The 24,972-nt window shown below is 38.3% G+C and overlaps 1 protein-coding gene across 2 annotated transcripts in view; it reads right to left on the bottom strand.

The window, feature by feature from the left end:
* The window catches only part of cnot7 (CCR4-NOT transcription complex, subunit 7), a 47,777-nt gene that overhangs the window by 5,810 nt on the left and 16,995 nt on the right, over nt 1-24,972 (bottom strand). The window contains exons 3-7 of one of the 2 annotated variants that reach the window (XM_060824036.1): nt 22,442-22,635; nt 20,477-20,638; nt 8,780-8,924; nt 6,214-6,324; nt 3,882-4,891 (exon numbers count right to left, since the gene is read on the bottom strand). In XM_060824036.1, the coding sequence (XP_060680019.1) occupies nt 4,805-4,891; nt 6,214-6,324; nt 8,780-8,924; nt 20,477-20,638; nt 22,442-22,635 (699 nt within the window). In that variant the 3' untranslated portion in view covers nt 3,882-4,804. Of the gene's footprint in view, nt 1-3,881; nt 4,892-6,213; nt 6,325-8,779; nt 8,925-20,476; nt 20,639-22,441; nt 22,636-24,972 lie in introns of those variants that run through there. The other variant, XM_060824029.1, reaches the window with a different exon arrangement.

Raw genomic sequence — 24,972 nt, 5'->3', positions numbered from 1 at the left:
CACTATTAAAGGAATTATGCTGCAGGTCTTGAAATATTTTAGAAAGTAAACAAGTAAATATCAATGGAGCAGCGAGAGTGAGGGAATCCAACTGGTTCTTCAATTCAGAGCTGAAGGCTGTGTTATTGTAAAGGTGGTGAGGTTTCCAGTTTCTGCAAAGTTCCTGAGACCAAAACAGGAATGGGAGCCAGTCCACACAGTGGTCAACAGAACAAGTCTGAGGACCTAGTTGCAATATTTTTAAAAATTTGAAAACTGGACACAAATGGTCAAGATCAGTGAATGCACCTTCTAAAACATCACCTACACACCACATGGCCAACCTCACAAATGCTCAACCTCCCCCCCCACAAATCAGCAATTTCAAGCAATCACAATTCATGTCTAACATTTACACAGCCTCACCTGCAAGCACTTATCACAGCTGTAGGTCTCACACCCACATCTCTCAGATTCTGCATACATCTGGGAACTCAGCTATGACCAATTAACCAAACGCATGACATTCTTCTACATCTCTTGCTGGATAACCTAACACCTCATTGTACAGGGCCATTACTGGGGCAGCGAGAGCAGGTACAACTGTTTGTATTCTATCACTTGGAGATGGTGCACCAGATTATTGATGAAGTTACTGAGGCCACCTCAACTAGCATCATCATCTGTTTTCAGGTATGTACCTTGTCAGATCCCCATTAAAAATTATGGTGCAGTTTTTTAAAAAAAAGTTTCTAATTAATTCATGAGATGTTGACATCACCGGTTAGGCCAGCATTTATTGGCCAGAGGGCAGTTAAGACTTAATTACATTGCTGAGTGTCTGGAGTCACACGTCAGCCAGATCATGTAAGGATGGCAGTTTTCCTCCCTAAAGGACATTAGTAAACCAGATGAGTTTTTTCTGACATTTGCCAATGGTTAGAAAGTTAATTTCTGATTTTTTTCAAATGGAGTTCAAATTCCACTGCCTGCAATGGCAGGATTTGAACCCAGGTCCCCAGACCCTTCTAAGGAAGGAAGGGTCACTCAACCAGAAATGTTAATTCCAATTTCTCTCCAGATGGTGCCTGACCTGCTGAGTTTTTCCAGCAATCTCTGCTTTTGTGTGCCCAGAGCATTACTTAGGTTTCTGGATTAATAGTTTAGCGATAATGCCCTCTTTGTTTTTTAAGTCAAATTCAGATATTCCAGGACAATCGTCCTGATGGGTTTTTAAAAAGGATGCACAAAATTAAAACACTAATGATACTTTTACCACAATCAAAATTGCAATAGGTGAGATTCTTGACCTGCAATTTGTACAGAATGTCTTGAACAGGATATTTTCATATAGGTTTTCTGCTTCTCCTCCTAGCTTACTGCTGTTGCTATCTTGTCTTCTGCTCAGTTTCCCTTTTCCATCCATTCAGTTCATTTCTCCATTTTTCCAAAAACCTTGTTCAAACTTTTAACCTAATCCCAAACCTCCTCACTCCAATAACTTTCCTGTCTTACTCACTACTTCCCACTCCTTCCTGCTTCTTTCTCAAACACCCCTTCTTCCCACTTGGCTCTCCGAAACCACTCTTTCCTACTCATTCTACCCTCTCCAAATACTGTACTCCTCCCTCCTGCTTGTTATTTCTTCTTTTCCTTAGAGTTTCCCTCTCTAAACTTTCCTTTCCATTTCCCCCTCTCAACCTTACACTTACCACTTCTCTCGTGTCACAGTACTGCCTCTCATTTGCTGTTCCCTCTCCCTCCTGCTCAGTTTCCATCCCTCAACCCACTCTCTCCAATTCCTTTTCCCAAACCCCATTTGCCATTACCTCCTTCCAAACAACTTTCCTTGGCAAAAATTCAGTTCCTCCCATTCATTGCTTCCTTCTCTCAACCCTTTCTCTCTCTCTCCTTGCCCCCTCTCCTGAAGAATTGAACCCACCAATTCTTCAATCCTGACATCCACTTCCCAAGAACAAATTCAAGCAAGTGCAAGACAGTGAGAGGATCACAAAAGCAAACTGGCAAATGAAAGAGGCTGGGGGAGGGAGTAAGCAGCAAGCAAGGTGATGTTGTATTTCAAAAAAAAGGCTGAATACATATTATCACAAGGGGGTTCTTGGCACATGCACTGCGGCTGTACTACAACAAAAACAGAAGCAGTACTATTTGGGCAAGTTCTTTATTCACAAACTGCACTGAACAAAAACACACTATCAGAACACAATTTAAGTGAGGGAAAACTGTACAAAATTGCAACTAGTGTGACTAAGCGATTCTTGTTTTCCACCCATCCTGCCATTCTCTCAACCTAACTCTGCACTTATGCATTTATGCTTTCAGGTATCCAGGAACCACCTTGAGGCCAGCCAGTCTCGCCTGATAATGGGTGCGAATAAGTAAGATGTATCACAAAGCACTTATTTTATCTGAAACCTGCAGCTGCCAGCTCAGATTTGGCAAGTGTTTACATTTTAGAGAGTGATAGAGAGAGAATCAGATGAGTCATTAGGCATAGTTCAGCTTCAGGTCAGACAGGACAGAGGTCTGTGCATGTACCAGCAACCAAACGATAAGGTTACAAATGAGTTCTGTAACACAAAATTCAAATAAGAATTTCAATAAGACAACGTAAAGGCAACTGGTGGGTATGCACACACCAATGCTTCGTGTATTTTCAGTTGAGTGTACAGCACTGTCAAGGAAATAGAAAAATATGACTAACTAGGTACAGGCTGTGTGTAGAGTTGATCAAATTGCGGCTTTGTTATCTGTGGATATGAGTGCTCAAAGGCATATGCAGATTTAAAGCAGGCGGACAATCATTCTCGAGCAGACGTGTAGGATTATTGATACGCCATGCATGGCTCCTCAGTTTCACAAATCTGCTGTCCCTTCGAGATTGCACCTTTTGTGCTCAAACTATAACTGATGTCTCTCACCCAACTGGCCTGCCCCAGACTGCTGCTCCAATGTCAAAATAGTGCAGTCCAGCCACCATGACCTGCAAACACTGTAATAACACTATCCTGAAGCACTGGTCCTGACAAATGCACCCATTTGACAGGCATAAAGGAAACCACAAGGGTAACTAGTTATGTTTTGTCTGTATTACTCAAAATGTTGTTTCATAACGTTGTAATGAAGTTTGCTTTGTGGTTCTTTAATTTCAAGAATTTGACAAAAAAACATTTTTGATGGCACATAGCAGAGGTCAGGAGTTGTGGTGTAACAGTGATATGGGAATACTTTCAGCAGAATCTTGTGTAGGGAGATAGTCAAGGACAGGATATCTAAAGCAATGAAACCCTGGATGTTGTCTTCTTACCTCCTCCCAAGATGCTCATCAGTAGTCAGAAGGCATGACCTGTGCCTTTATGATTGCCAGGTCATAAAGAACACAGCAGTCTACCATAAATTTGAAAACACATTCTGACACGTTCTACAGACCATACAAGTTTTGGAGGCAGAGATGCAATACCTTTTTTTCTCTGCACCTAGTTCCATTTACATCAAATTTGTACTTTTGTATTTTCCTCATACTGCATGCTTTTTATGACCAGTGTGACCAGTCAAGTAGCCTCACAGATAAGATTTCATTACTCATTAAATGTTAAGACCAAAAATTCTGGACTGCACTCGATGCATTAAGACTACTAACAAAAATAAACCATTCTTTTCAAAATTGAATGAAACAAAGTGAAAACATATGTGGCCTTTTTAAACAATTCTTACCAAATCATTATTTCATCGCAGAGTATATTAAATTGTACGACTATTAAGCATAGTTTCTATTTGTCGAAGTATTTGGAAGGAATTAGGCTTACACATGTAAAAACTTTTGACAGGACCACAAACATTAATTGAACACTAAAATTTAATTTCAAACCATCACAGCATAAAGAACAGCATTACAAATTCAAGTAGTTATATATTATCTTAGCAAAAACAGAAATAAAAAGATACAATGTACATTTAACACTTTATAGCTCTCCATCAATTCTAAATTGAAATTCTCAATTTAAGGAACCACTCAGGGTAGTAGCCCTAAGATAAATCACTTCAGAATTGGTTTCTTTCCTCCAGCATATTCTCCATAGTCTTTCTTTCGTACAGTTACCGACAAGGAATACACCGATAGGTGGACTATACTTAAAGGCCGATTCAAGTTTTAGCCTCAAAATTTAAAATAATTCAGCTTAGCAACTGTACTGTAACAGATAAACAGCCCTCAAAATACAGAAGGAAGCAATGTTTTTTGGTGTCCATACACAAATCTAAACAGCCTACAGAATTCTAAGCAGAGGGTTGTTATTTTGTGGAATACACTTTCATCTAGCAAAGTAAATGCTGACTTGGGTTTAAGTACTCAAAAATGAAAAAGAAACTACTACTCAGGGCAATTGAGGATGAACAGTAAATGATAATCTTGTTAGTGATATTCATTTCACACAAAATAAAATTTTAAAAAGCATGGAGGTATGCAGAAATTAACAGAAAATGTTCCGTGATCCTGATTGAGGGATTAAATAACAAAATTATCTGAATGGCTCTTTTTATTTCTATAATAAGATTACCTGCAACAAAAAATTAATTGAAAATGCAGAACTGTCTTTTACTATTGTACAGCATGCCATCTCTAGAGTTCAGCACATCATAAAATGTGATTCTCAAGTCATTAGTAGTATTCTAATCCAAGTTAGAAGGCCATGGGTTCAAAGCGCAATCCATAATTTGAGACTGTGACTTTAATACAGTACTGTGGTACTGCTGTGTTGTCAAAGGTATCATCTTTCAGGCGAGAAGTTAAACTGAGGTCCGGTCCTCATGTCCACGTGGATGTAAAATATCCCACGTCACTTCCTCGAAGTGGAGCAGGGAGTTCTGTGATTGTCCTGTCCAATATTAATCCCTAAATAATTGCCATCAAAACAAATTAACTTGTCATTTATCTCACTGTTGTTTATGGGATCTTGTTATGTGCAAATAGGCTGTCATGTTTGTATACAAAATAACAGTAACTACATTTCTAAAGAACTGCACTGGGACATCCTGAGGACGTTAAAGGCAAGGCTCATTCTTTTTCTTCTAGTTTCTTTTCTTTCATTTAATAAGGTCTTAATAACTATACACAGTTAATATCACAATGCTTAAAAAATTAACAGGTGCTTGAAAACACTACACTTGAACATTGCAGAACCACGAAAAGAAAGTGCTATTTGATTCAAATTGGTCAGACATTTGGCCTGATACTAGCATTCTGTTGGCAAAAAATATCATTCAGGTAGACACATGGCCACACAGATGGTATTTTTTTCAGTAATAGAAAGGTGCCTTCATTCCATTAGCAGCAGTGTGAGAGAATTTCCATACTGGTGTAATATCAGATACAGGTCATATGTACAAATGGTTGATCAAATCAATTTGGTTGCTTGTAATTGGCAGAGTCCAGACCATAATCAACCAGCCTGTGCTTGCAAAACCAAAACCAGAACATCCATTCTTAAATGTTGTTTAGCGATTAGGAAGCATTTATTTAATAATCCTGACCACTCTCAACCACACTAGTAATTAATTTAAGACAACCCAGTTGAGTTTATAACATGGAGGGTGATATATTTATAGACAGAGACCTGATTTCTGCAAAAAGAACAGGAACATGTTGAAGCTTGGTACTTTCTGAAAAAAAAACAGGAGCTTGGGCAGTTACAGAGGCTTTCTGCAGGCAATCTTGGACAAGTCATGGCTTACTTGCTAATAAATCAGCACATTATTTTCCTGTCATATAAATTGTTGTGATCATTTGAAATTTCGTAATCTTACACTTGACCTGATGAGTGCAAGATGAAAAGCTTTGATAAAAGTTTCTAATATTCTAACATGAATATTTAATCTTGAATTTGGAATACAATGCTTCAGAGTATGGTGAAAACAGATTCAATTAAGGTCTTCAAAAGGGAATTGGAGAATGGTTTCCACAGAAACACATTGTAGGACTTCTGAAAAATGGCAAGAGTTTTGGAGGAAGTTGACATGGAAATGTGGGTTAAATAGCCTCCCTTTATAGTGTAGCCATTCAATGATTTTATGAGTAAACTGTAAATTCTGCTATTTGAGAGATAATTTAGATGATAGCAATGTTAACCACTCAGAGGTGATGTGTCCCACTTTGAAAAATACCACAAAAATAAACAAACAGATTTAACTTTAAATGTTTTGAATTTAAATGCATACCTCTCGCATTTTGAAAAAGGCCATTCCTGTTAAGAGTGAGTCTGAACCCGCTTGATGTTGTGGCCCAATTCTCTCCAACTCTAACTGTTCAGCTACTTCCTGCAAGCCGCCCTGTATAAACACATTTTATTTAGATAAATGTTATTCATATAACAGAGTACTTAAAAAAGGATAAATTTGAATGACTGCATGCAGAAATTTGCTACAGGAGCAATCAAATATTCTAGCCAAGCTGACATCAATAAAAGAAAACTCTTAAAATGGTACCACTGCAGACTTAACTCATTCAAATAACTAAAACAGCATTACAAACATTAGAAAATGATATGTAGAGAGCTATAGAAAATGTATAAGGAATATGGGGAAGTGCACAAAAATATATTTAAGAATATCAGCTACACATTGTTCTTTCTGATCAGTTTTCTAATAAAAATTACATATACAGACACGGCAGTAAATCATCAACCTAAACAGCATTTTACTGCAGTGGGCCACACCTACTTCAGGAAGAAAGTAAAATCACAAAAATGTTCTTCCCACAGGAAAATCTGGAGTAAAATCCTTTCTAGAAAGAATAGCCATTCCTTTGACAATAGCTTTAGTTAGAAAGAAAATGATAACCTAATTAATTGCCCATATACACTCATTAGCCAGATCAGTTTTCCACATTAAAGGTTATAAAGTCACATGCTCTGACTTAATGTTCTCAACACAACTTCTCAGGATTCTATTTTTAATTCAAAAACTCAATTACAGAAAATGTTGCAATAATGTTGCACCTCTTTCAGTATCTTAAAAAATGGATTAATATCTGTAGACGTCTCTCATCAGATGGCATCAGAAATATTGCTTGAGTTTTTTGGTTTCATTTGTGGTTTCCAAATGCACAACTTTTTACTTCAGTAATAATTTGTCAAGTGTTCACCTTAGTTCAATCATTACTTTCTGGTGCTAAAGACTCATGTGGCTGAAATATTTAAGCAAAACAACATAATTAACTTGAGGTTTGGGTGTATCTACGTCAAATAGACTGCAATGACTCAAGGTAGCTCACCACCGCCTTCTCAAAGGAAATTAGGACAGGCAATAAAGGCTAATACAACAGCCCACATCCCACGAATGAGTGCAAAATAAATTTATTCACTCATAGGAATTGCGAACTGACCAGCAATTTATTGCCTGCCCTTCACTGCCCTTGAGAAGGTGGTTGTGAGCTTGCTTCTTGAACCACTGCAGTCCATATGCTGTAGTTTAACCCACAATGCGATTAGGGAGAGAATTCTAGGATTTTGACCCAGGAACAGTGATACATTTCCAAGTCAGGACAGTGAGTAGCTTGGATGGGAACTTGTAGGTGTTGGGTGGTGTTTTTATTGATTTGTTGCCAATGATGCTGTCCAAAGATCTTTGATGAAATTCTGCAGTGCACCTTCTAGACAGTACACGCTAAGCATCAGTGATGGAGAGATTGAATGCTTGTGCATGTGGTGCCAATCAAGCAGACTGCTTTGTCCTGGATGCTGTCAAGCTTCGAGTGTTGTTGGAACTGCACTCATCCAGGCAAGTGGGGAATATTGAATCATATTCCTGACTTGTGTTTTGTGGACGATTGGCAGGCTTTGAGGAATCAGGGGTGAGTTAGTCACTGCAGTATGTCTAATCTCTGACCTGCCCTTGTAGTCACTGATGAGTCCAGTTGAGTTTCTGGTCAAGAGGACCCCCAGTGATGCTGGTAGTCGAGGATTCAGTGATGGTAGCACCATTGAATTTCAATGTGATTAGGCTGTCTCTTATTGGAGACAGTCGTTGCCTGGCATTTGTCAGACTTTGACCGTATGATAGGAGGTGGGGGGAGGTCATCGATGAAGCAGATGAATGCTACTGGTCATGATTTGGAGATGCCGGTGTTGGACAGGAGTGTACAAAAAGTTAAAAATCACACAACACCAGGTTATAGTCCAACAGGTTTATTTGGAAGCACTAGCTTTCAAAGCGCTGCTCCTTCGTCAGGTGGTTGTGGAGTATAAGATAGTAAGACACAGAATCTATAGCAAATGTTGAGTGAGATGTAACTGAAATTATATATTGAAAAATACCTGGATTGTTTGTTAAGTCTCTTATCTTTGAGAATGAACATGTTGGTTTCAGTTCTTTTATATGTAAATCATACGATCTTATACTCCACAGCCACCTGATGAAGGAGCAGCGCTCCGAAAGCTAGTGCTTTCAAATAAACCTGTTGGACTATAACTTGGTGTTGTGTGATTTTTAAACTTAATGCTCCTGGTGATTTGGTTTTTTTTATAAAATTCCAAGAGTACACTTTTAGTACAAGGGTATTTTTGGTGTACTGAATATTACTAATGAATCTAACAGGTTAAGTTTAGTTGTGTACATTATTCAATATAAACTTCCAAATCATTTTCTCAGTAGCTATACCCTTCAAACATACAATTTCCCACAAAAAATTTCCTTCATAAACAAAGTTCACTACATGGCAGTTCTGAACACCTTTAAAGTGTTAAAAAGAATTCATGGTTCAGTATTAGAAAAATTACAGTAATACCTTGAGATTTTTGCAGCTTTTCATGAGGTATTTCACATCATAAATTACAGGGAAGAACAATCGTAGGATCTCAAAGAAGTCTGGTTCTTCTTCAGGCAAGTTGGAATTAGTAAGTATTTTGATCAAGTAGCCAAAGTCATACCCACTGTAATGAAACAACCATTACGCGATCACTAAAATCTTACCTTCAGTATCAAGCATTTAACATCAAAGTCAAAAACTGCAGTTACTAAACAGGATATAGGTAGGAAGCTGCAATTTTCTATACAAACGACTGCCCTCCGTTGCAGATATGACACATGGACAATTACTAAATGCTGATTTCAGAGTACCACGACAGTAGATTCCCCTAGCATCCTCTTCCTCCTCAATACACACCTGAGAAGTGGTCATAGAAAGGGTGTTGGAGAATATGTTTTTATTACATTAAAGTTTGTCATGTCCTTTAATGTGGTATCTTTGTAGATTTCTGAACAACTGCTGTTGGTACATTTAAAAAATATATACATTTTGCTAGCAAGGCTAGATTTCACCATCTCTAATTGGCACTGAAGGTGAAAACTCTCTCCCTTCTTGAACTGCTGCAGTTTGGTTGGTGTAGTTAGAGAATAAGTCACAAGGCAGAGCAGTAGAAGTAGGTCATTCAGTTCATCGAGTCTGCTCCACTTTTCAACAAGATCATGGTTGATCTGATAATCCACTTTCCTGCCTTTCCACACAACCCTGGATTCTTAGTGATCAAAAATTTGTCCACCGCCACCTTGAATATACTTACTGATCCAGCTTCCACAGTGCTTTACAGTAGAAGAAATTCCACAGATTCACTACTCAAGGGCAGAGAAATTCCTCATCTCTGCCTTTAATGTGCAACCCTTATTCTGAGATTATGCCATCTGGGTCGAAACTCTCCCACAAAAGGGGAATAATTCTCCACATCTATCCTTCAAACCCCCAAAGAACCTCATTTGTTTCAATAAAGTCTCTCATGCTTTTAAACTCTAATGAACACATGCCCAATCTATTCAACGTCTCCTCATAAGAAAGTCCCTCCATACTTGGTATCAGCCTAATGAATGTTCTCTGGAATGGTTTCCAATGTCAGTATATCTTTCCAAAGAAAAAGGGACCAAAACTGTTCATAGTATTCAAGGTGGGGTCTGACTATTGCTCTCAGTTATGTCAACAGTATTTTGGGTAGTGTTTTTCAAGATTTTGACCTTTCCAATCCAAGATTCTGAGACACTCTGAAGAGAACATGCAAGCTTGTGGTGCTTCCTTGTACCGGTGACCCTTGTTTTATTTCTGTGGTAACGCTGACGTTGGAAGTTGCTGTTGAAAAGCCTTGATGACATGCTGTAGCGCAAGCCAACTAACACTGTGCTCCATTTATGGAGAGAGTAAATGTTTGAAGTGGCAATGCTGTGCCAATTAAATACTGCTTTGCTCTGGATGGTGTTCAGCTGCTCGAGTATTGTTTCAGCCAGACATCTGGACAAATTAATACTATTCCATCACTTCCTAACTTGAGAGAGTAAAAATCTGACCAGTCATAATTTGAATCACTCCTGCAGTATGCCAACTTTAGATTTTCTCTCATAAACAATATTTACAATGATGACTGAGGATGTTAATTGTGAGGAGTTCCACACAATTAATAATACACCACACTGGACATGACCATCATGAGATCTACAGAAGAGAAGTCTTGGGAGAACCCAAGCTAGGTTTGGTGAGCAAATATTGGTAAGTAATTTCCAACAAAAATGTCACTGATAACATTGACATCTAAGAGTTGTGCATTGATTAAATGCATGCAAAAACACAGCAGTATTAATGGGGGATTATATAGAGTTGGACAGGCAGACAAGCACTAGTCAGAAAGGTAGAGACATTCTGGAGTAGGGTAGTTTCTGGATTAAATAAGGGGACAAGCAATATTGAATTTAGTAAGGAATAATGTACCGGATTTAATTAGTGATCGAATTTACATGAACAATTATCAAATAGTATTCATAACATGATGAGTACAATGTAGCATTTGCAAGTGAAAAGTGAAGCAGTTACCAGAATCTTAAATTTAGGTAAGGCCAACTTTAATGAGGTGAGACAGATTCTGTTCACAGCAAATTGGGAAAATCTGCTCACAAGAAAACGGCTGAAGAACAGAGGAGGATGACTGAAGAAATTTAACTGATATAGAACTAGTTTATAACTCACCACTTCACAGAAGAAACAGCCACAGACAACTAGAGCTCTATGGTACAGCATAAGACTAAAAAAACAAACTTACAAAAATGCAAAAGGAACACAGACCTGTCGAATAGGAAAGGTACAACAACAAGCAAAGGACCGCTATGTAGTTTATAAGAGCTGCTAAAAGGGATTTTGAAAGGAAAATTGAAAGGGACATCAAAATCAAGAAGAAAAATTTTGTAGTTACATAAAGGAAAATCAACTAGTCAAGAGTAATGTTGGTCCTCTCAAGACAGAAAGTGGGGAAATTGCCAATGACTATAGTAAAATGGCAGACCTGTCGAACAGTTACTCTCTGTTCTCTGTATTTATGTAGAAAAGATGGATAGCTTGCTGCAAGTGCCAAAGGAAATTAATAGTGGTTCAAGGAGAGGGACTGCATAAAAAGTAACTAAAACATCGTTAATGAGAAGACCGCTGGAACTAAAGAGTGGAAAATCCCCAGGACTGAAAATTTCTATCCAAAGACATTAAAGAATGAAGGGGAGCACATTAGAGGTGCACTAACTATAATCATTCAAGTTCCTGAGATACAGGAATCATCCCTCTGGATTAGAACATTGCAAGTCACTCCATTTTAAAAAGGGTGAAATAGGAAAACCAGAAAATTACAGACCAGGTAAGCCCAACGTTTGTGGTGGGTATATGTTGGGAGTGTAGAATAAATGTTGGTAACTAAACACCACAAAAATTTTCAGGTAATCAGAGAGACAAGTAGGTAATCAAGGAAGGTAAGTTGTACCTGACAAATCTCATTGAATTTTTTGATGAGGTGACTAAGGTAGCGGACAAGGAATGCCTACAGATGTTGTTCATTGATGTCCAGAAAGCATCTGAGAAAGTTCCACATAAGAGACTGCTAACTAAAATGGGAGCCCATAGAACTGAATGTAAATTACTGACATGGTTGGGAAATTAGTTGAGCAGCAGGAAGTAGGGATGATAGGTAAGTACCTCAAATTGACAGGATATGGCCAGTGGTGTCCCCCAAGAATGTGTTAGGGCTGCAGTTATTCGTTTTTTTTTTTAAAAAGACTTAGATAATAGCATTGAAGTTTGCTGATGACATTAGGTGACATTGTGACAGTGTAGATAGCATAAAATTACAAAGGGATACTAACAGACTGGGTGAAAGGATAAAAGTGCAGCAGATGGAGCTCAGTGTAACTGAGGGCAAGGTTATCCATTTTGGACTGCCCCTCCTTAATATAACATGCCCCAGAATATCAACATACCCCTCCTTAATCTCATCATCCATGTCCCTCTCCTTAGCGAATATCGACATGAAGTTATTAAGGACTTCAGCTAGTTCCTCTGGCTACCCACATAAATTCACTCCTTTGTTCTTGAGTGACCTTACCTTTTCACTAGCTATCCTCTTGCTCATAATGTACATACAAAATGCTTTGGGATTCTCCTTAATCCTACTTGCCAAGGACTCTACATAGCCCTTCTTCATCCTCCTAATTATTTGTTTCAGTTCTTTTTAGTTTCCTTCATAGCCCTCAAGGGCCTTGTCTGATTTCAGTTTCTTTAACCACACACATGCTTCCTTGCTCTTTTTGACTAAACTTTCAACACTTCTTGTCATCCAAGGTTCCTGAATATTTCCATCCTTATCATTCATCCTCACAGGAATACACTGGGCTTGCAAGACTCCCACATGTCACACATTCACTTACCCTCAAACAAACAGTCACCCTGAACACTGTTGGAATTCGCCATGCTCAAGGGGCTGAATGGCCTACTTCTGTTCCTGTGTTCCTAGGTTGATGGATTTTCCTATTTTGTCTGGACAGATTGTACCTAGGGAATTCTCCACTTCATTAGGTAAATGCCAGAATTGATGCTGCCCTGGAGCAACGTGGCTAGAGGGAAGCCTAGATTTGGAGCTAAAGTCTTTAGCCTGGGGTTGGTAGTTTTTCCTCATTTCAAGTGCACATGAAACAGATGGAGTAGAGTATATTGTCCATGGAGCCTTCTCCGGCATTCAATGTGCTCAGTTTATCTGCCTCATCTCCACTTGCAGCCTCCTCCCCATATCTATCAACCCCTTAACAGTGAAAATATCAGAGGTAGCAAATTGAATTAAAATTTGTGTCTGTGTTGGTGGGGACTTCAAGAGGCAGAGATGGATCATGCATTGAACAAGTGTAACAGATTGCAGCTGCAATAATTTCAAATTTTTCTTGTTACACTCTTGTTGGGCCCTGTCAACAAAAAAGTGGAGGAACATGTCATCTTCCCACTCATCAATGATCGTAGTAAACATGCAGCAGTCTGGTCTGATCTGTTGATTGTGCAAATACTTTGCTTTTCTCTATCTATTTTACACTGTTTCAGCTGGTTAGTGTGTGTGTAACCTTGTAGTGTGGTTTCACAAAGTTAAAAGTCTCATTGTGAGATATGTCCAGTGCTGCTCCTGTCATGTTTTGCCACACACTTTACTGAATGAAAGTTCATTTCCCCAGCTTGACAGCAACAATAAAAGGTGAGGACTACACAGCTGAGGACATAGATGGTGGCTGAACACAATTTTGCTCATGATAAGGAGCTCCTGGTATGTCCAGTAATGGGCCATGAATTCTGGTCTGATCCTGTCCCATTAAGCATGGTGGGTGTGTCACACAACACAGGACTATGTCTCTACAAGAATAGTGTCACGGTCACTGCCAGCAATGTTGCCAAAGAAAATGCATCTGTAATATGTAGATTGGTGAAAATTAGGTCAGGTTAACTTTTCCCTATTGCTGGTGCATGCCCAGTCAGTTAGATATGTTCTTTAGGGATTTTAACAGAAGTACTATTGAATCACTCTTGTTGATTGACATTGAAGTTGTCAAACCAATGCAGATTCTGCACCATTGCAATTTTTTGTTTCTTTTCTCCAAGTGATACTCAACATGAAGCAACGTTCATCAGCTAAAGGAGGGTAGTATGTGACAGTCAACAGGACGTGATGTCACAAGGCCAAACTGGATCTGCAGTCAATGTAGAGAACCACCAGGCACCCTTCTGACTGTATACAATTGTGTCATCACCTTTGATGGACGCATTGGTAGGACAGCTAAAAATTACAACAGTCGATAAGAAAGACTAAAGGCAAGTATAGAAGCAGGATTATGCCAAGTATTATTATGTCAAGTATATTCTTGACTGTTATTTAGAACTGGTCCTGCAATTTTATCAGGTAGTGGAGAGGATATTGCACAAACTTATCAGTTTGGCTATATGCATTTGTTATGCCTAGAGCCTCAGTTGACACTTGATCTGCCTGGTTTTATTCTTATTGATTTTCATTGTACAAGACAATTGGGAGCTTGCTTAACCATTCTTGGAATCACATACAAGCCAGACTGGGTAAAGACAGCAGACAGTTGTGAACTAGATGGGATTTTAAGTCAATCAGATCATAACGTTGACCATGATGAAGGGCTTATGCCCGAAACATCGAATTTCCTGTTCCCTGTTCCATGGATGCAGCCTGACCTACTGCGCTTTTCCAGCAACACATTTTCAGCTCTGATACTCCAGCATCTGCAGACCTCACTTTTTCCATGAAAACAGATACTAGCTTTTACTTTCAGATTTCTTTCTTTTATGGTCATGGTAATATTTGAATCATATCTTCAGAACATTAGTCCAAACTCCTGGATTAACAGTCTAGTAGAGTCACAACTGCATAACCAAACCCCTCTGCAATAAAGTATAAACTGCACCATTGCCCTTAACTATGGCCATTCTCAAAAATTAAGAGTGAATGAAATTCTATTTTTTGCAGCTGAAACCAATTAAAATAACGAACATAAATGGCACGTAACTTGTACCTCTGGACCAGAATCCTGGGTTTAAGTCCTACCTGCTCTTTCTGTATGTCCTAATGTGCCTGAACAAGTTGATTAAAAATATCTGGATGTCACATGATTATAATCTACAAGGGTTATCACAGATACATGCAGTTGCCTGGTCTGCAAGTAACTATCACAAGTCCATAGAATGATACCAGTGCTTCCATTCCTCTTGAAAAAAGGTGTTGCCTCGAGGTAGCCAGCACTTGAGAATGGAATGTTAGTTACTTAAATTGGGCAACTTCCTGTGTCCTGAACAATATACATGGCAATTTTGAGAATTGGAATCTCAGTAAAGACTTTCGAACTGCTGGATTATGGAAGGTTAAGGGATAATTTGATTGAGCTTTGCAAGATATTAAAAGAAGTTAATGGAATAAATAAAGAAACACTTTTTCAATTCCAAGGTGAGGCTAATGACAAAGGCCTTTAAATTAAGAGACAGACTGTTCCAGTGATACATTCGGAAACATTTGTTCACAGGTAATGGAAGTGCAGAGTTCTTTACCAAGAAGAGAGTCAATTAATAACTTTAAAACTGAAATTTATTGATTTTTGCTAGACAAAGACATAAAATGATTTGAAGGAATGTGGGTGTTGGGATACAGATAAGCATGCCTCACTGATTGGAAATAAAAGATCACAAGGGTGAATGGCTTACTTCCATGCGTATGTCTTTAATACTTCCAAATTAACTACTGAAATGAACATGTTTTTGGCATACACTGAAAGCATATGTGGTTCAGGCAAACCACTCGCCCCAGAAACAAAAAAGGACTCTGCAGTCTAGTTCATAAACTTCAAGGTCAGTCTCCTGATGGCCTGTTATCTGTACTTCATTTGCACATGTTTGAGAAGATAGAGATTACAAAGCTGCACACGACAGAGTCACAGATGTACAGCATGAAAACAGAACCTTCAGTCCAACTTGTCCATGCTGACCAGATATCCTAACCTAATCGAGTCCCATTTGCCAACAAATGGCCCATATTCCTCTGAACATTTCCTTTTCATGTACCCATCCAAATGCCTTTTAAATGCTGTAATTGTACCTGCCTCCACACTTCCTCTGGCAGCTCATTCCCCCATACACACTTCATCATCTGCATGAAAACAGTGTCCATTAGGGGCCTTTTAAATTTTTCCTCTCTCACCCTAAAGCTATGCCCTTTAGTTCTGGACTCCCCCCACCCCATCTGACTAAGTTTAACAGATATTAAACTTCTAGGCACTGAGTGTCGATTACAAGCCATATATTCAAGGTATCTATACAATCTTCTGGTATTCAAAAAGATTGTTTCCATATCTTGCAATTCGTAAGAATTGGTCTTACAAATGTTTCTTGTGGACACAGTTCTTCGCTATGCTGAAAAAAGTAATCAAAGAGTGATGCTTCCCCACAATTCTAATTTTCTCCAATATTACAACATCTTTAGATTTCTGCATTTCTCCAATTTAGACCTCTTGATTTCAATCGCTCCATTATTTGTGACTGTGCTCTCAGCTGCCTAAGGCCAATTATCTAGAAGTCATGCCCAAAACATCTCCTCTTAACCTCTCACACATTGTTTAGGACACTTCTCATCTCTTAGCTCTTTAACCATGCCAATGGACATCCATAAGACCATAAGACATAGGAGTGGAAGTAAGGTCATTCGGCCCATCGAGTCCACTCCGCCATTCAATCATGGCTGATGGGCATTTCAACTCCACTTGCCCGCATTCTCCCCGTAGCCCTTGATTCCTTGTGACATTAAGAGTTTATCAATCACTGCCTTGAAGACATTTAGCATCCTGGCCTCCACTGCACTCCGCGGCAATGAATTCCACAGGCCCACTACTTCGTTTTATTTAGAGTATTTTGTTTAATAGCATTTGTGATCATGGGATGTTATGCTGTATTAAAGACATTCTAGATCCAATTTACCTTCACAATGATTTTCCATAACCTTCAGCATAAAATGCTTGCCAATTAACAGATTTTGACAATACTAAGCAAAACCACAAGAAATATTTGAAGTTTCTGTTGTGCAAATAAAACCCAAGAGAAAACACATATAAATCCAAAAAATTGACACAGCTTGGCCTCTAACTAGACAAAATTGAAAACTACCCAAATAATCCTATACCAATTGAAGTTTAAAAGAATAAGGGAGAAAACATTAAGTTATTGTTTGCCATGGCTGGGAGTTTAAAACATGGGGACAAAGTCTCAATAAGGGGCGAGCATTTAGGATGGAGATGAGGATAAAGTTTTTACTCAAAGGGCTATCAATGCTCCATGTGTAAGTAAGGTTCAGACAGACAGACTTGTGGTACATCAGGAAAGCAAAGACCACATGGGAAAAAAAGCAAGTTAAGGAAGTAGTTCAGCTAGGTCTGTTTTGAATGACAGAGTAGGCTCCATGTTTTATGTTCTTTCATATATTGCTAATTAGACCCAATTTGTGTTTCAACGTGTTCTCCCTTCATTTCCTAGGCATTTATTGTTAACATTTGTCAAATGCTCCACCTACAGAACTTCAAAATTGAATATCTTGATACACATCCTAACGCTGTAAATTTGAGTATTCCGAGAACACTAACGATATGCAAGTGTTAAAGCTGTAATAATACCAAAATTCAGCAATTTAATTTTCTTCATTCAATCACAGGATGAGGGCATTGCTGGCTAGGCATCATTTATTGCCAATTCTTAATTTGTCCAGTGGGCAGTTAAGAGTCAACCAAATTGCTGTGGGTCTCGAATTACATGTAGGCCAGACAAGTTTCCTTCCCAAAAGGACATTAACCAAAATTAATTGAGACATAGTTTCTGACATGAGTGCATTCAAGTGAATCTTCTGTGTCGTGGTTCTAAGTAAATTGGACGATGCACATTGTTTTATTAATACAGAAGCTTGACATCAGATGTTGCAGAGTTTGACAATGCGAAGATGAAGCTGAGCTTCTTTAAGGCCATTGGATTAATTAACTGGCTCATGATATAACTACTTGATGAAGTTTGCAATTAAGATAAAACTTGATTGTGGTTCAGCTTGCATGTCATGACATAAGTTTAAATGTCTCAAAAATAAAAACATAAAATTACGTCAATAATCCAGTATATAGACATGCTGACACATATTAATGAGGTACGTTTTGTTCATGTCTTTTCCTGAAGATTTCAGGTTTTAAGTTCTAAGATTATCAGAAAATATTTGGTGGTGGTTCTGCTAGGAAAAGACGAGTGGGACCGAGAAGGAGGGAGGGAACATGCGAGACTGGGAGGGAGGGAACCAGTGAACGAGACTGAGAGGTAGGGAATAGCAGAAATCTGCTGTTGGCTTGGAGTGTTTTAAAACTGTTCTGGTAAGCATTAACAAAAATTTACAGGGAATTATGATTCTCAAAATCTACTATCTTCAAATCACTAATTCACAGTTGTGCAATTACATAGCAATTCTAACATGGCCACCACTGGTCGTTTGACCTGGCACTGACACTTACATCACTGGTGTTTTTTTTAATATGAAGTAATCACCTGATTAATGGGATAGTTTCATTGGGAACGTGCCAATGTGTGTTGACCTCAGATTTGAGAACTGTAGAACTGATCTGTAGCTGCAAGAACACTAGTTAATCCTGCAAAAGAAAACATCTGCATAAAACATTTTTTTTAAATCAAAGCCTCTGTAGGACATGACCAGGGTAGTGATTAGGGGGTATAAAATCAAAGACAGGCTTATAGTTAACAATTTCACCTAGTCAAACAGCAACTAAATATCATTGGAAATAAACAAATGGAATAAGAGTAAGGCAATACATGAATATAAAGGGGTAAGGAGTTTGGAGTTTGTTTACTTGTGTTATCAATGAGGTTTAGGTTCTTAGTAGTTTTATCCTCAAATTTTAACATGGTATAATTTGACCACAGTTTGTCATGAAGACAGCTAGTGGTCACAAAGCAGGAATTGGGGAAAACAGTTTAAAAAGTGCTAACTCTTGAAATCCATATTCTTGGAAGCATTTAAAGGGTTTGTGACTAAAGAAACTAATAAGGTAAGTGTAAAGTGTTTAGGTCTCTAACCATCAGAAATGGTTGTGAGCACTGAATGCTCAATTGATGTTCAAGGAATAAATATTCCAAGACACTAATCTAATCTAATAAAAGTATTAATCATGAAGGAGTAGAAGAACACTTAATCATACATTCTCTAACATAAGAACCTGCTATAAAAAAGAATGTAAAATACCAGGAGAGGTAAGCAAGTGTGAGCAAGGAGACATATTACCAGGAAATGCACTAATTATTTGAGGAAGTTAACTAGTCATTTAATGCTGAATGCCTCCAACCTTGAATCTGAAATTTGAACGGATTTCAGTACATATAATAAACTGTTAGGCATCAATCAAACCCTGGCCACAGAATATATTGCGTGTTATATTGGTCAACGTTCCTTATAAAAAGGCATTTGATTTACCAACATCATTGACCCACATATTAGAAACGATATAACACTTCCTGTCCACAAGCCTCACTCTCTATCTATAACTTTTGAGACTATTTCAGAATCATACAAAGCAAAATGAGAGCATTTGGTCATCCATGTTATCTTTGAAAAGTAAAGCCACCATCTTGAAATTACTACTCATTTAGCCATGTGTTTTCTCCATAACACTCTTTCTATCACTTCAAGTTATGCATTCTATATTATAACAATTTGTTTGGTTAAATTGCTCATCACATCACTAATTCTTTTGGTAACTATTTTAAATATGTGCACTACGATAATAAACTTTTCGATTAGTAGGAACTACAAGTGCAGTGCTGGAGTAGAGAAGGCTGCAGACGTTAGGGCTGATTGAAGCAGGGACAAAGGCAGGCGTCAGGAATGGAAACAGGGAGGGGAGGGCAACTTGGGGAGCCAATCTCTTGTGTGTCCAATAGTGAGCAAAATGACTTGGAATGAAATGCAACCATTTTTATAAAACAATTATTTAAAAATCTGAAGAATCTTTCTGAACACACTTTTCAAACAGCAACATGTTCAATATCATCTGCAGGTGCAATTTATGCAGAAAGTACAGCAATCTCAGCATCTCCATATAATTCAGTTCTCAACATAACTTAAAGCCTTTGTCCCTGATAATTCCTTTATGTAGCCCCCTCCAAGGAGTTGCTAATCTTTCTAATTGTGATGCCCAAAATTGCTCACAAATTCCAGCTGAAGCTTTGTAATATCTAACATAATTTACTTACTTTTGTATTCTATGTTGGTATTAATAAAACTCAGTATCTTTATTTTTATAAATAGCTTCACTAACTTGTCAGGCCATCTTCAAAAATTGGCAAGTGTGGACTCTTGAGTCTCCCACATCAAATTTTGTAAATTATGAATTCTGACTATGTGACGTCATAAACACAAAGTAGCTGATAAGAGATAAATTATGCAGGGCATTTATTAGAGAAAAAGCAGATGAAAAGAAGCCTGAGATGAGAAAAGCTTATTTGGTTCTGAGAAGTTTCTTTCTCAAGCTGAAGTCGTATTTTTAACATTCCTAATGCTTCCGAGTAGAAATCTTTATTACTGAACAATATGTACATGTTGCTTACCTATGGAACGAAAGCCACTTGACTCCTTCGCATAATACTACACCGGATGTCATTAGAACTTCTGCAAAGTACATTGTATCAATCCCTTCCTCCTCATGTTTTTTAAACTGGATGCCAGAAGTTGTAAGGAGTTCTATTGAGTCTTGAGCATACATGTCTTCTCTAAAATCAATAGAAAAAGTTTGTAAAGAAAAATAAAATGTAATGTACTTGTGACAACAGAACATATAAAATAGTAAATCTGTTTGTTATTTATGATATAGAGTCATAGAACACAGGAACAGACTCATCAGTCCAATTCGTCTGTGCCAACCAGACATCCCAATTTGACAGTCCCATTTGCCAATATTTGGCCCATATCCCTCTGAACCCTTCCTATTAATATACCATCTGGATGCCTTTTAAACGTAGTAATTGTACCCAGCTCGACCACTTCCTCTGGCAGTTTGTTCAATTACTCACACACACCACCTTCTGCACAAAACTGCTATCCCTCAGACTCTTATAAAAAGTCTTTCCCCTCACACCTTAAACCTATGCTCTCTAGTGTTAGACTCCGTCACCTTATGAAAAAAGACTTTGGTTATTCACCTAATCCATACCCCTCATGATTTTATAAACCTCTATGAATAAGCTGAGCCTTTTTTCCCTGGTGCATCAGACACAGAGAGGTAACCTTATAGAATTTAAGTTTAATCCATAATTTACAAAGATGACCAGAATTGCACATTGCATTCTGAAAATAGCCTCACCAATTTCCTGTGCACCCACATTATGTCCCAAATCCTACAGTCCATGTTCTGACCAATGAAGGCAACCATGTCAAATGCCTTTTCCAATACAATGTCGAACAGCAACTCCACTTTCAACGAACCTGCATCCCAAGGTCTCTTGGCTCGGCAACACTCCCCAGGGCTCTAACTGTAAATGGGCAAGTCCTGCCCTGGTTTGCCTTACCAAGATGCACACCTCACATTTATCTAAATCAACCTCAATTTGCCACTCCTTGGCTCACCTATTATAATCTGAGATAATCTTCTAATACACAAAGGTCAAAGTCTGGCTGTGAAATACACTTTCACAGTCAAATTGAAACATTCTCAAGATTTTTAAATTAAGAAGTAAGATTTGATTTTGCTCACTGTCACAATTTTTATCTCTTCATTCACGTTCCATCAGAGGATGGGAATTCATGAAGCTAACACTTATTTTAAAAAATTGTTTCCTTATTTGAATTCTCTCTGACCGAAGTGGTCGAAAGCATATTGATTAATCAATCATAGTGAAAGAGAGAAAATATTCGGATGCACTGAACCTTCCATACTGTCTTCCCTGGTAAAGTACAATCAACATTCAGAAACAAGTTTCAGCAGAGCTTTCAACAGGAAGTATCTGGTAGGTCTACAGATTTTAACTCAAATTATTTAAAAACTTCACACATTTAATCAAACATCAGTTGATCTTTGTTAAATGGAAATTATGCATTTGTACCTCATACACTAGGAGCAATTCATTCAAATTAAAATGTTTTGTTTGAGTGATTGCGTGATAGTGCAAGTGTATGCAACCAGTCCAGCTCGACCACGTGATATAGAATGATTCGCACCTTGTAACCCCCCTAAAAGGTCTTGCCCCAAAAACTGAGAGTTCTGTAATCACATCCACTGCCTATTCTCGACTAGCGGGTCAGTTGTAACAACTTTAAAGCAAAACCTCAGCCCTGATGAGAGTTCTTTTGCTTACTATCCCTTCTCGCTTTCGGACGATCAAGGAAATGGAAATAAACCTGAACACACGAATTTATATTCCTTCACAGAATATGCTTTAACGAGAAAATCTTAAAAGAACATTCTGTCATAGTCCAGGATACATACTACTTATCAAAGAGTAATAATAAACCATCTACATATTGTTTCAACAATTTCAACAACAGCAAATAAATAATCGATACTCAGGCACACTTACGTAAGATTAAATTTGAAGTTGAATTGCCATGTGGAGGTGCCTGGAGGGTACTCGCCCTGTTCATTTACAAATGTCAGCCCCAGCTGTATAATCTTCAGCAAATCTACATTACAGCGCAATAGTTGGTACTGATAGTCTGCATTACTTCGGAATTCACCAATTGGTCGTGCTACAACACCTGGAAATTCCGTGTCCTGGTAAAGTTTTGAAAAATCAGAAAATAATTAGTCAGAACTCTGAAAATAATCAACTTTATCCTTCCATAAGCAAAGCACCATACTTAGAAAGAGCTGACCAGAACTTAGCAGGAGTTAAAAAGATCACTGCACGTAACTGGTTTAGCAAGGGAATGACAGCACAAGCTACATTCTTCGATGGAAATTTAAGAAAAACAGCCAGTGCTATAGAAACGCAGAGTCATGACATTACCTTTCTGTAGATGCTAACAAACCTGAACATTTTTTTTTAAATTGAGGCTTATCTGGTTTTACCAAATAATTTATTTAAGGATACTGATGATTAGGGAATTTATAACCATGCAAGAGACACGAGACAAAGGTTTGAAATATTTAATGAAATAGGAAATGTGTAACAAGTCTGACATTGCCAGTAAAGTTAAAAAAAACTTTAAGAATCACCCTCAATGAAGAAATTAAACTAGTCACTAAGTTCTTGGTTGGTCCTAGCCTTGGCAGCTAGCATGCATGACTTTGAATCAGACTACATTTATATTGCAGTCCTGCTTTGAAATTCACAACTATTGATTGCACACAATGATTTATTCTAAAATATTCAATCAACTCTTCCACACCTTTGATATACATAGAAATCCTAAAATAAAAGTTTCACAATTTTAAAATGACATTAAAAGCCTGCGTTAACATTGCTTAGTTAAACCGATGACGTCGTCAAAGGGACTCTCTGAGTTAGGTTTAAACATATTGCTACATATGGCACATGTTACAAAAGCCTGGAAGTTCCTGACTTAGATCCTTGTTGCCACGGTGAAGAGCTCGGCTGTGCTTCTGTGCCAATACTCATTAAGTGGAGGAAGATAAAACCTTGATGAAACAAAACCTGTAGACTGGTTAGTAATAGTTCACTGTTAACCTTGAAGATTTACTTCCAGTAATAAGCTTTTTTTGTGAGCTCCCAAAAACTCAAATAATCTGTTCCAACATTGTGTGTGTTAAAAAGGAAGGAAGTAATTACAGAAAGTTGTATAAGTTTACCATTTTTAGTCGCACTGAACTACTGGATGACTGGAATCTTCTTGATTCCACATTACTCTTGTCAATCCATTTCTGCAATTTCTGTTGGATGACCTTCCAAGAAATGTTTTCTAAATATAGTTTTTAATAGAATAACTTCATGTTATGTTTATAATGTTTCATGCCCTTTAAGGGAAATATGCTTCTTGTCTTTCAATGTCTCAGGTTTGAAAAATGCTTCTGAAGGAGCTTTGTTCATGGGTTATGGATGTTGCTGGCAAGTCAATAATTTACTGCCCAAGAAGTACTTAAGAATTAACCAGATGGGCTTTTACAACAATCAACAATGGTTGCTAGATCAGCTTTTCATCCACAATTGTTAATTAATTCAAATTTCATCAGTTGCTCTGGGAGGAATCAAACCCATGTCCCTCGATCTGAGATTTCAGTGTACTAATCCAGGAACGTTATCACTTCTCCATCACATCTGACTACAATACATCTTGCACTTGTAGACAGTACACGGTGTTGTTCAAAAGGTACAGAATGAATGTTAAGGTGGATGCAATGTTGATCAAGCCCACTGCTTTGTCTGGATGGTACTGAGCTTCGAAGTGTTGCTGGAACTGTACTTGTCCAAACAAGTAGAGTGTATTCCAAAACACTCAAGGTCTGGTGTCTTGTCAGCTTTAGGGGTAAGGTGGTGAGTTTCTTGCTACAGAATGGGTTTGATTCCTCCCAGAGCAACTGATGAAATTTGAATTAATTAACAATTGTGGATGAAAAGCTGATCTAGCAACCATTGTTGATTGTTGTAAAAGCCCATCTGGTTAATTCTTAAGTACTTCTTGGGCAGTAAATTATTGTGGGCGGCACGGTGGCACAGTGGTTAGCACTGCTGCCTCACAGCGCCTGAAGACCCGGGTTCAATTCCCGACTCAGGCGACTGACTGTGTGGAGTTTGCACGTTCTCCCGTGTCTGCGTGGGTTTCCTCCGGGTGCTCCGGTTTCCTCCCACAGTCCAAAGATGTGCGGGTCAGGTGAATTGGCCATGCTAAATTGCCCGTAGTGTTAGGTAAGGGGTAATGTAGGGGTATGGGTGGGTTTCGCTTCGGCGGGTCGGTGTGGACTTGTTGGGCCGAAGGGCCTGTTTCCACACTGTAAGTCTAAGTCTAACATGTCCTTGCAACTGCAATGTGTACATGTGGCTAATCCAACTAACGCTACACTCACAGGAATCCGATTCACTAGAGAGGAAGGAAAGGACAATCAACTCCCATTCCTAGACAGAGAACACCAAACAGAGAATTCACCACAAAG

This window comes from Hemiscyllium ocellatum, chromosome 1 (assembly GCF_020745735.1).
Source record: "Hemiscyllium ocellatum isolate sHemOce1 chromosome 1, sHemOce1.pat.X.cur, whole genome shotgun sequence".
Classification (NCBI taxonomy): Eukaryota; Metazoa; Chordata; class Chondrichthyes; order Orectolobiformes; family Hemiscylliidae; genus Hemiscyllium; species Hemiscyllium ocellatum.
This window is presented reverse-complemented; position numbering and strand designations above follow the sequence as displayed.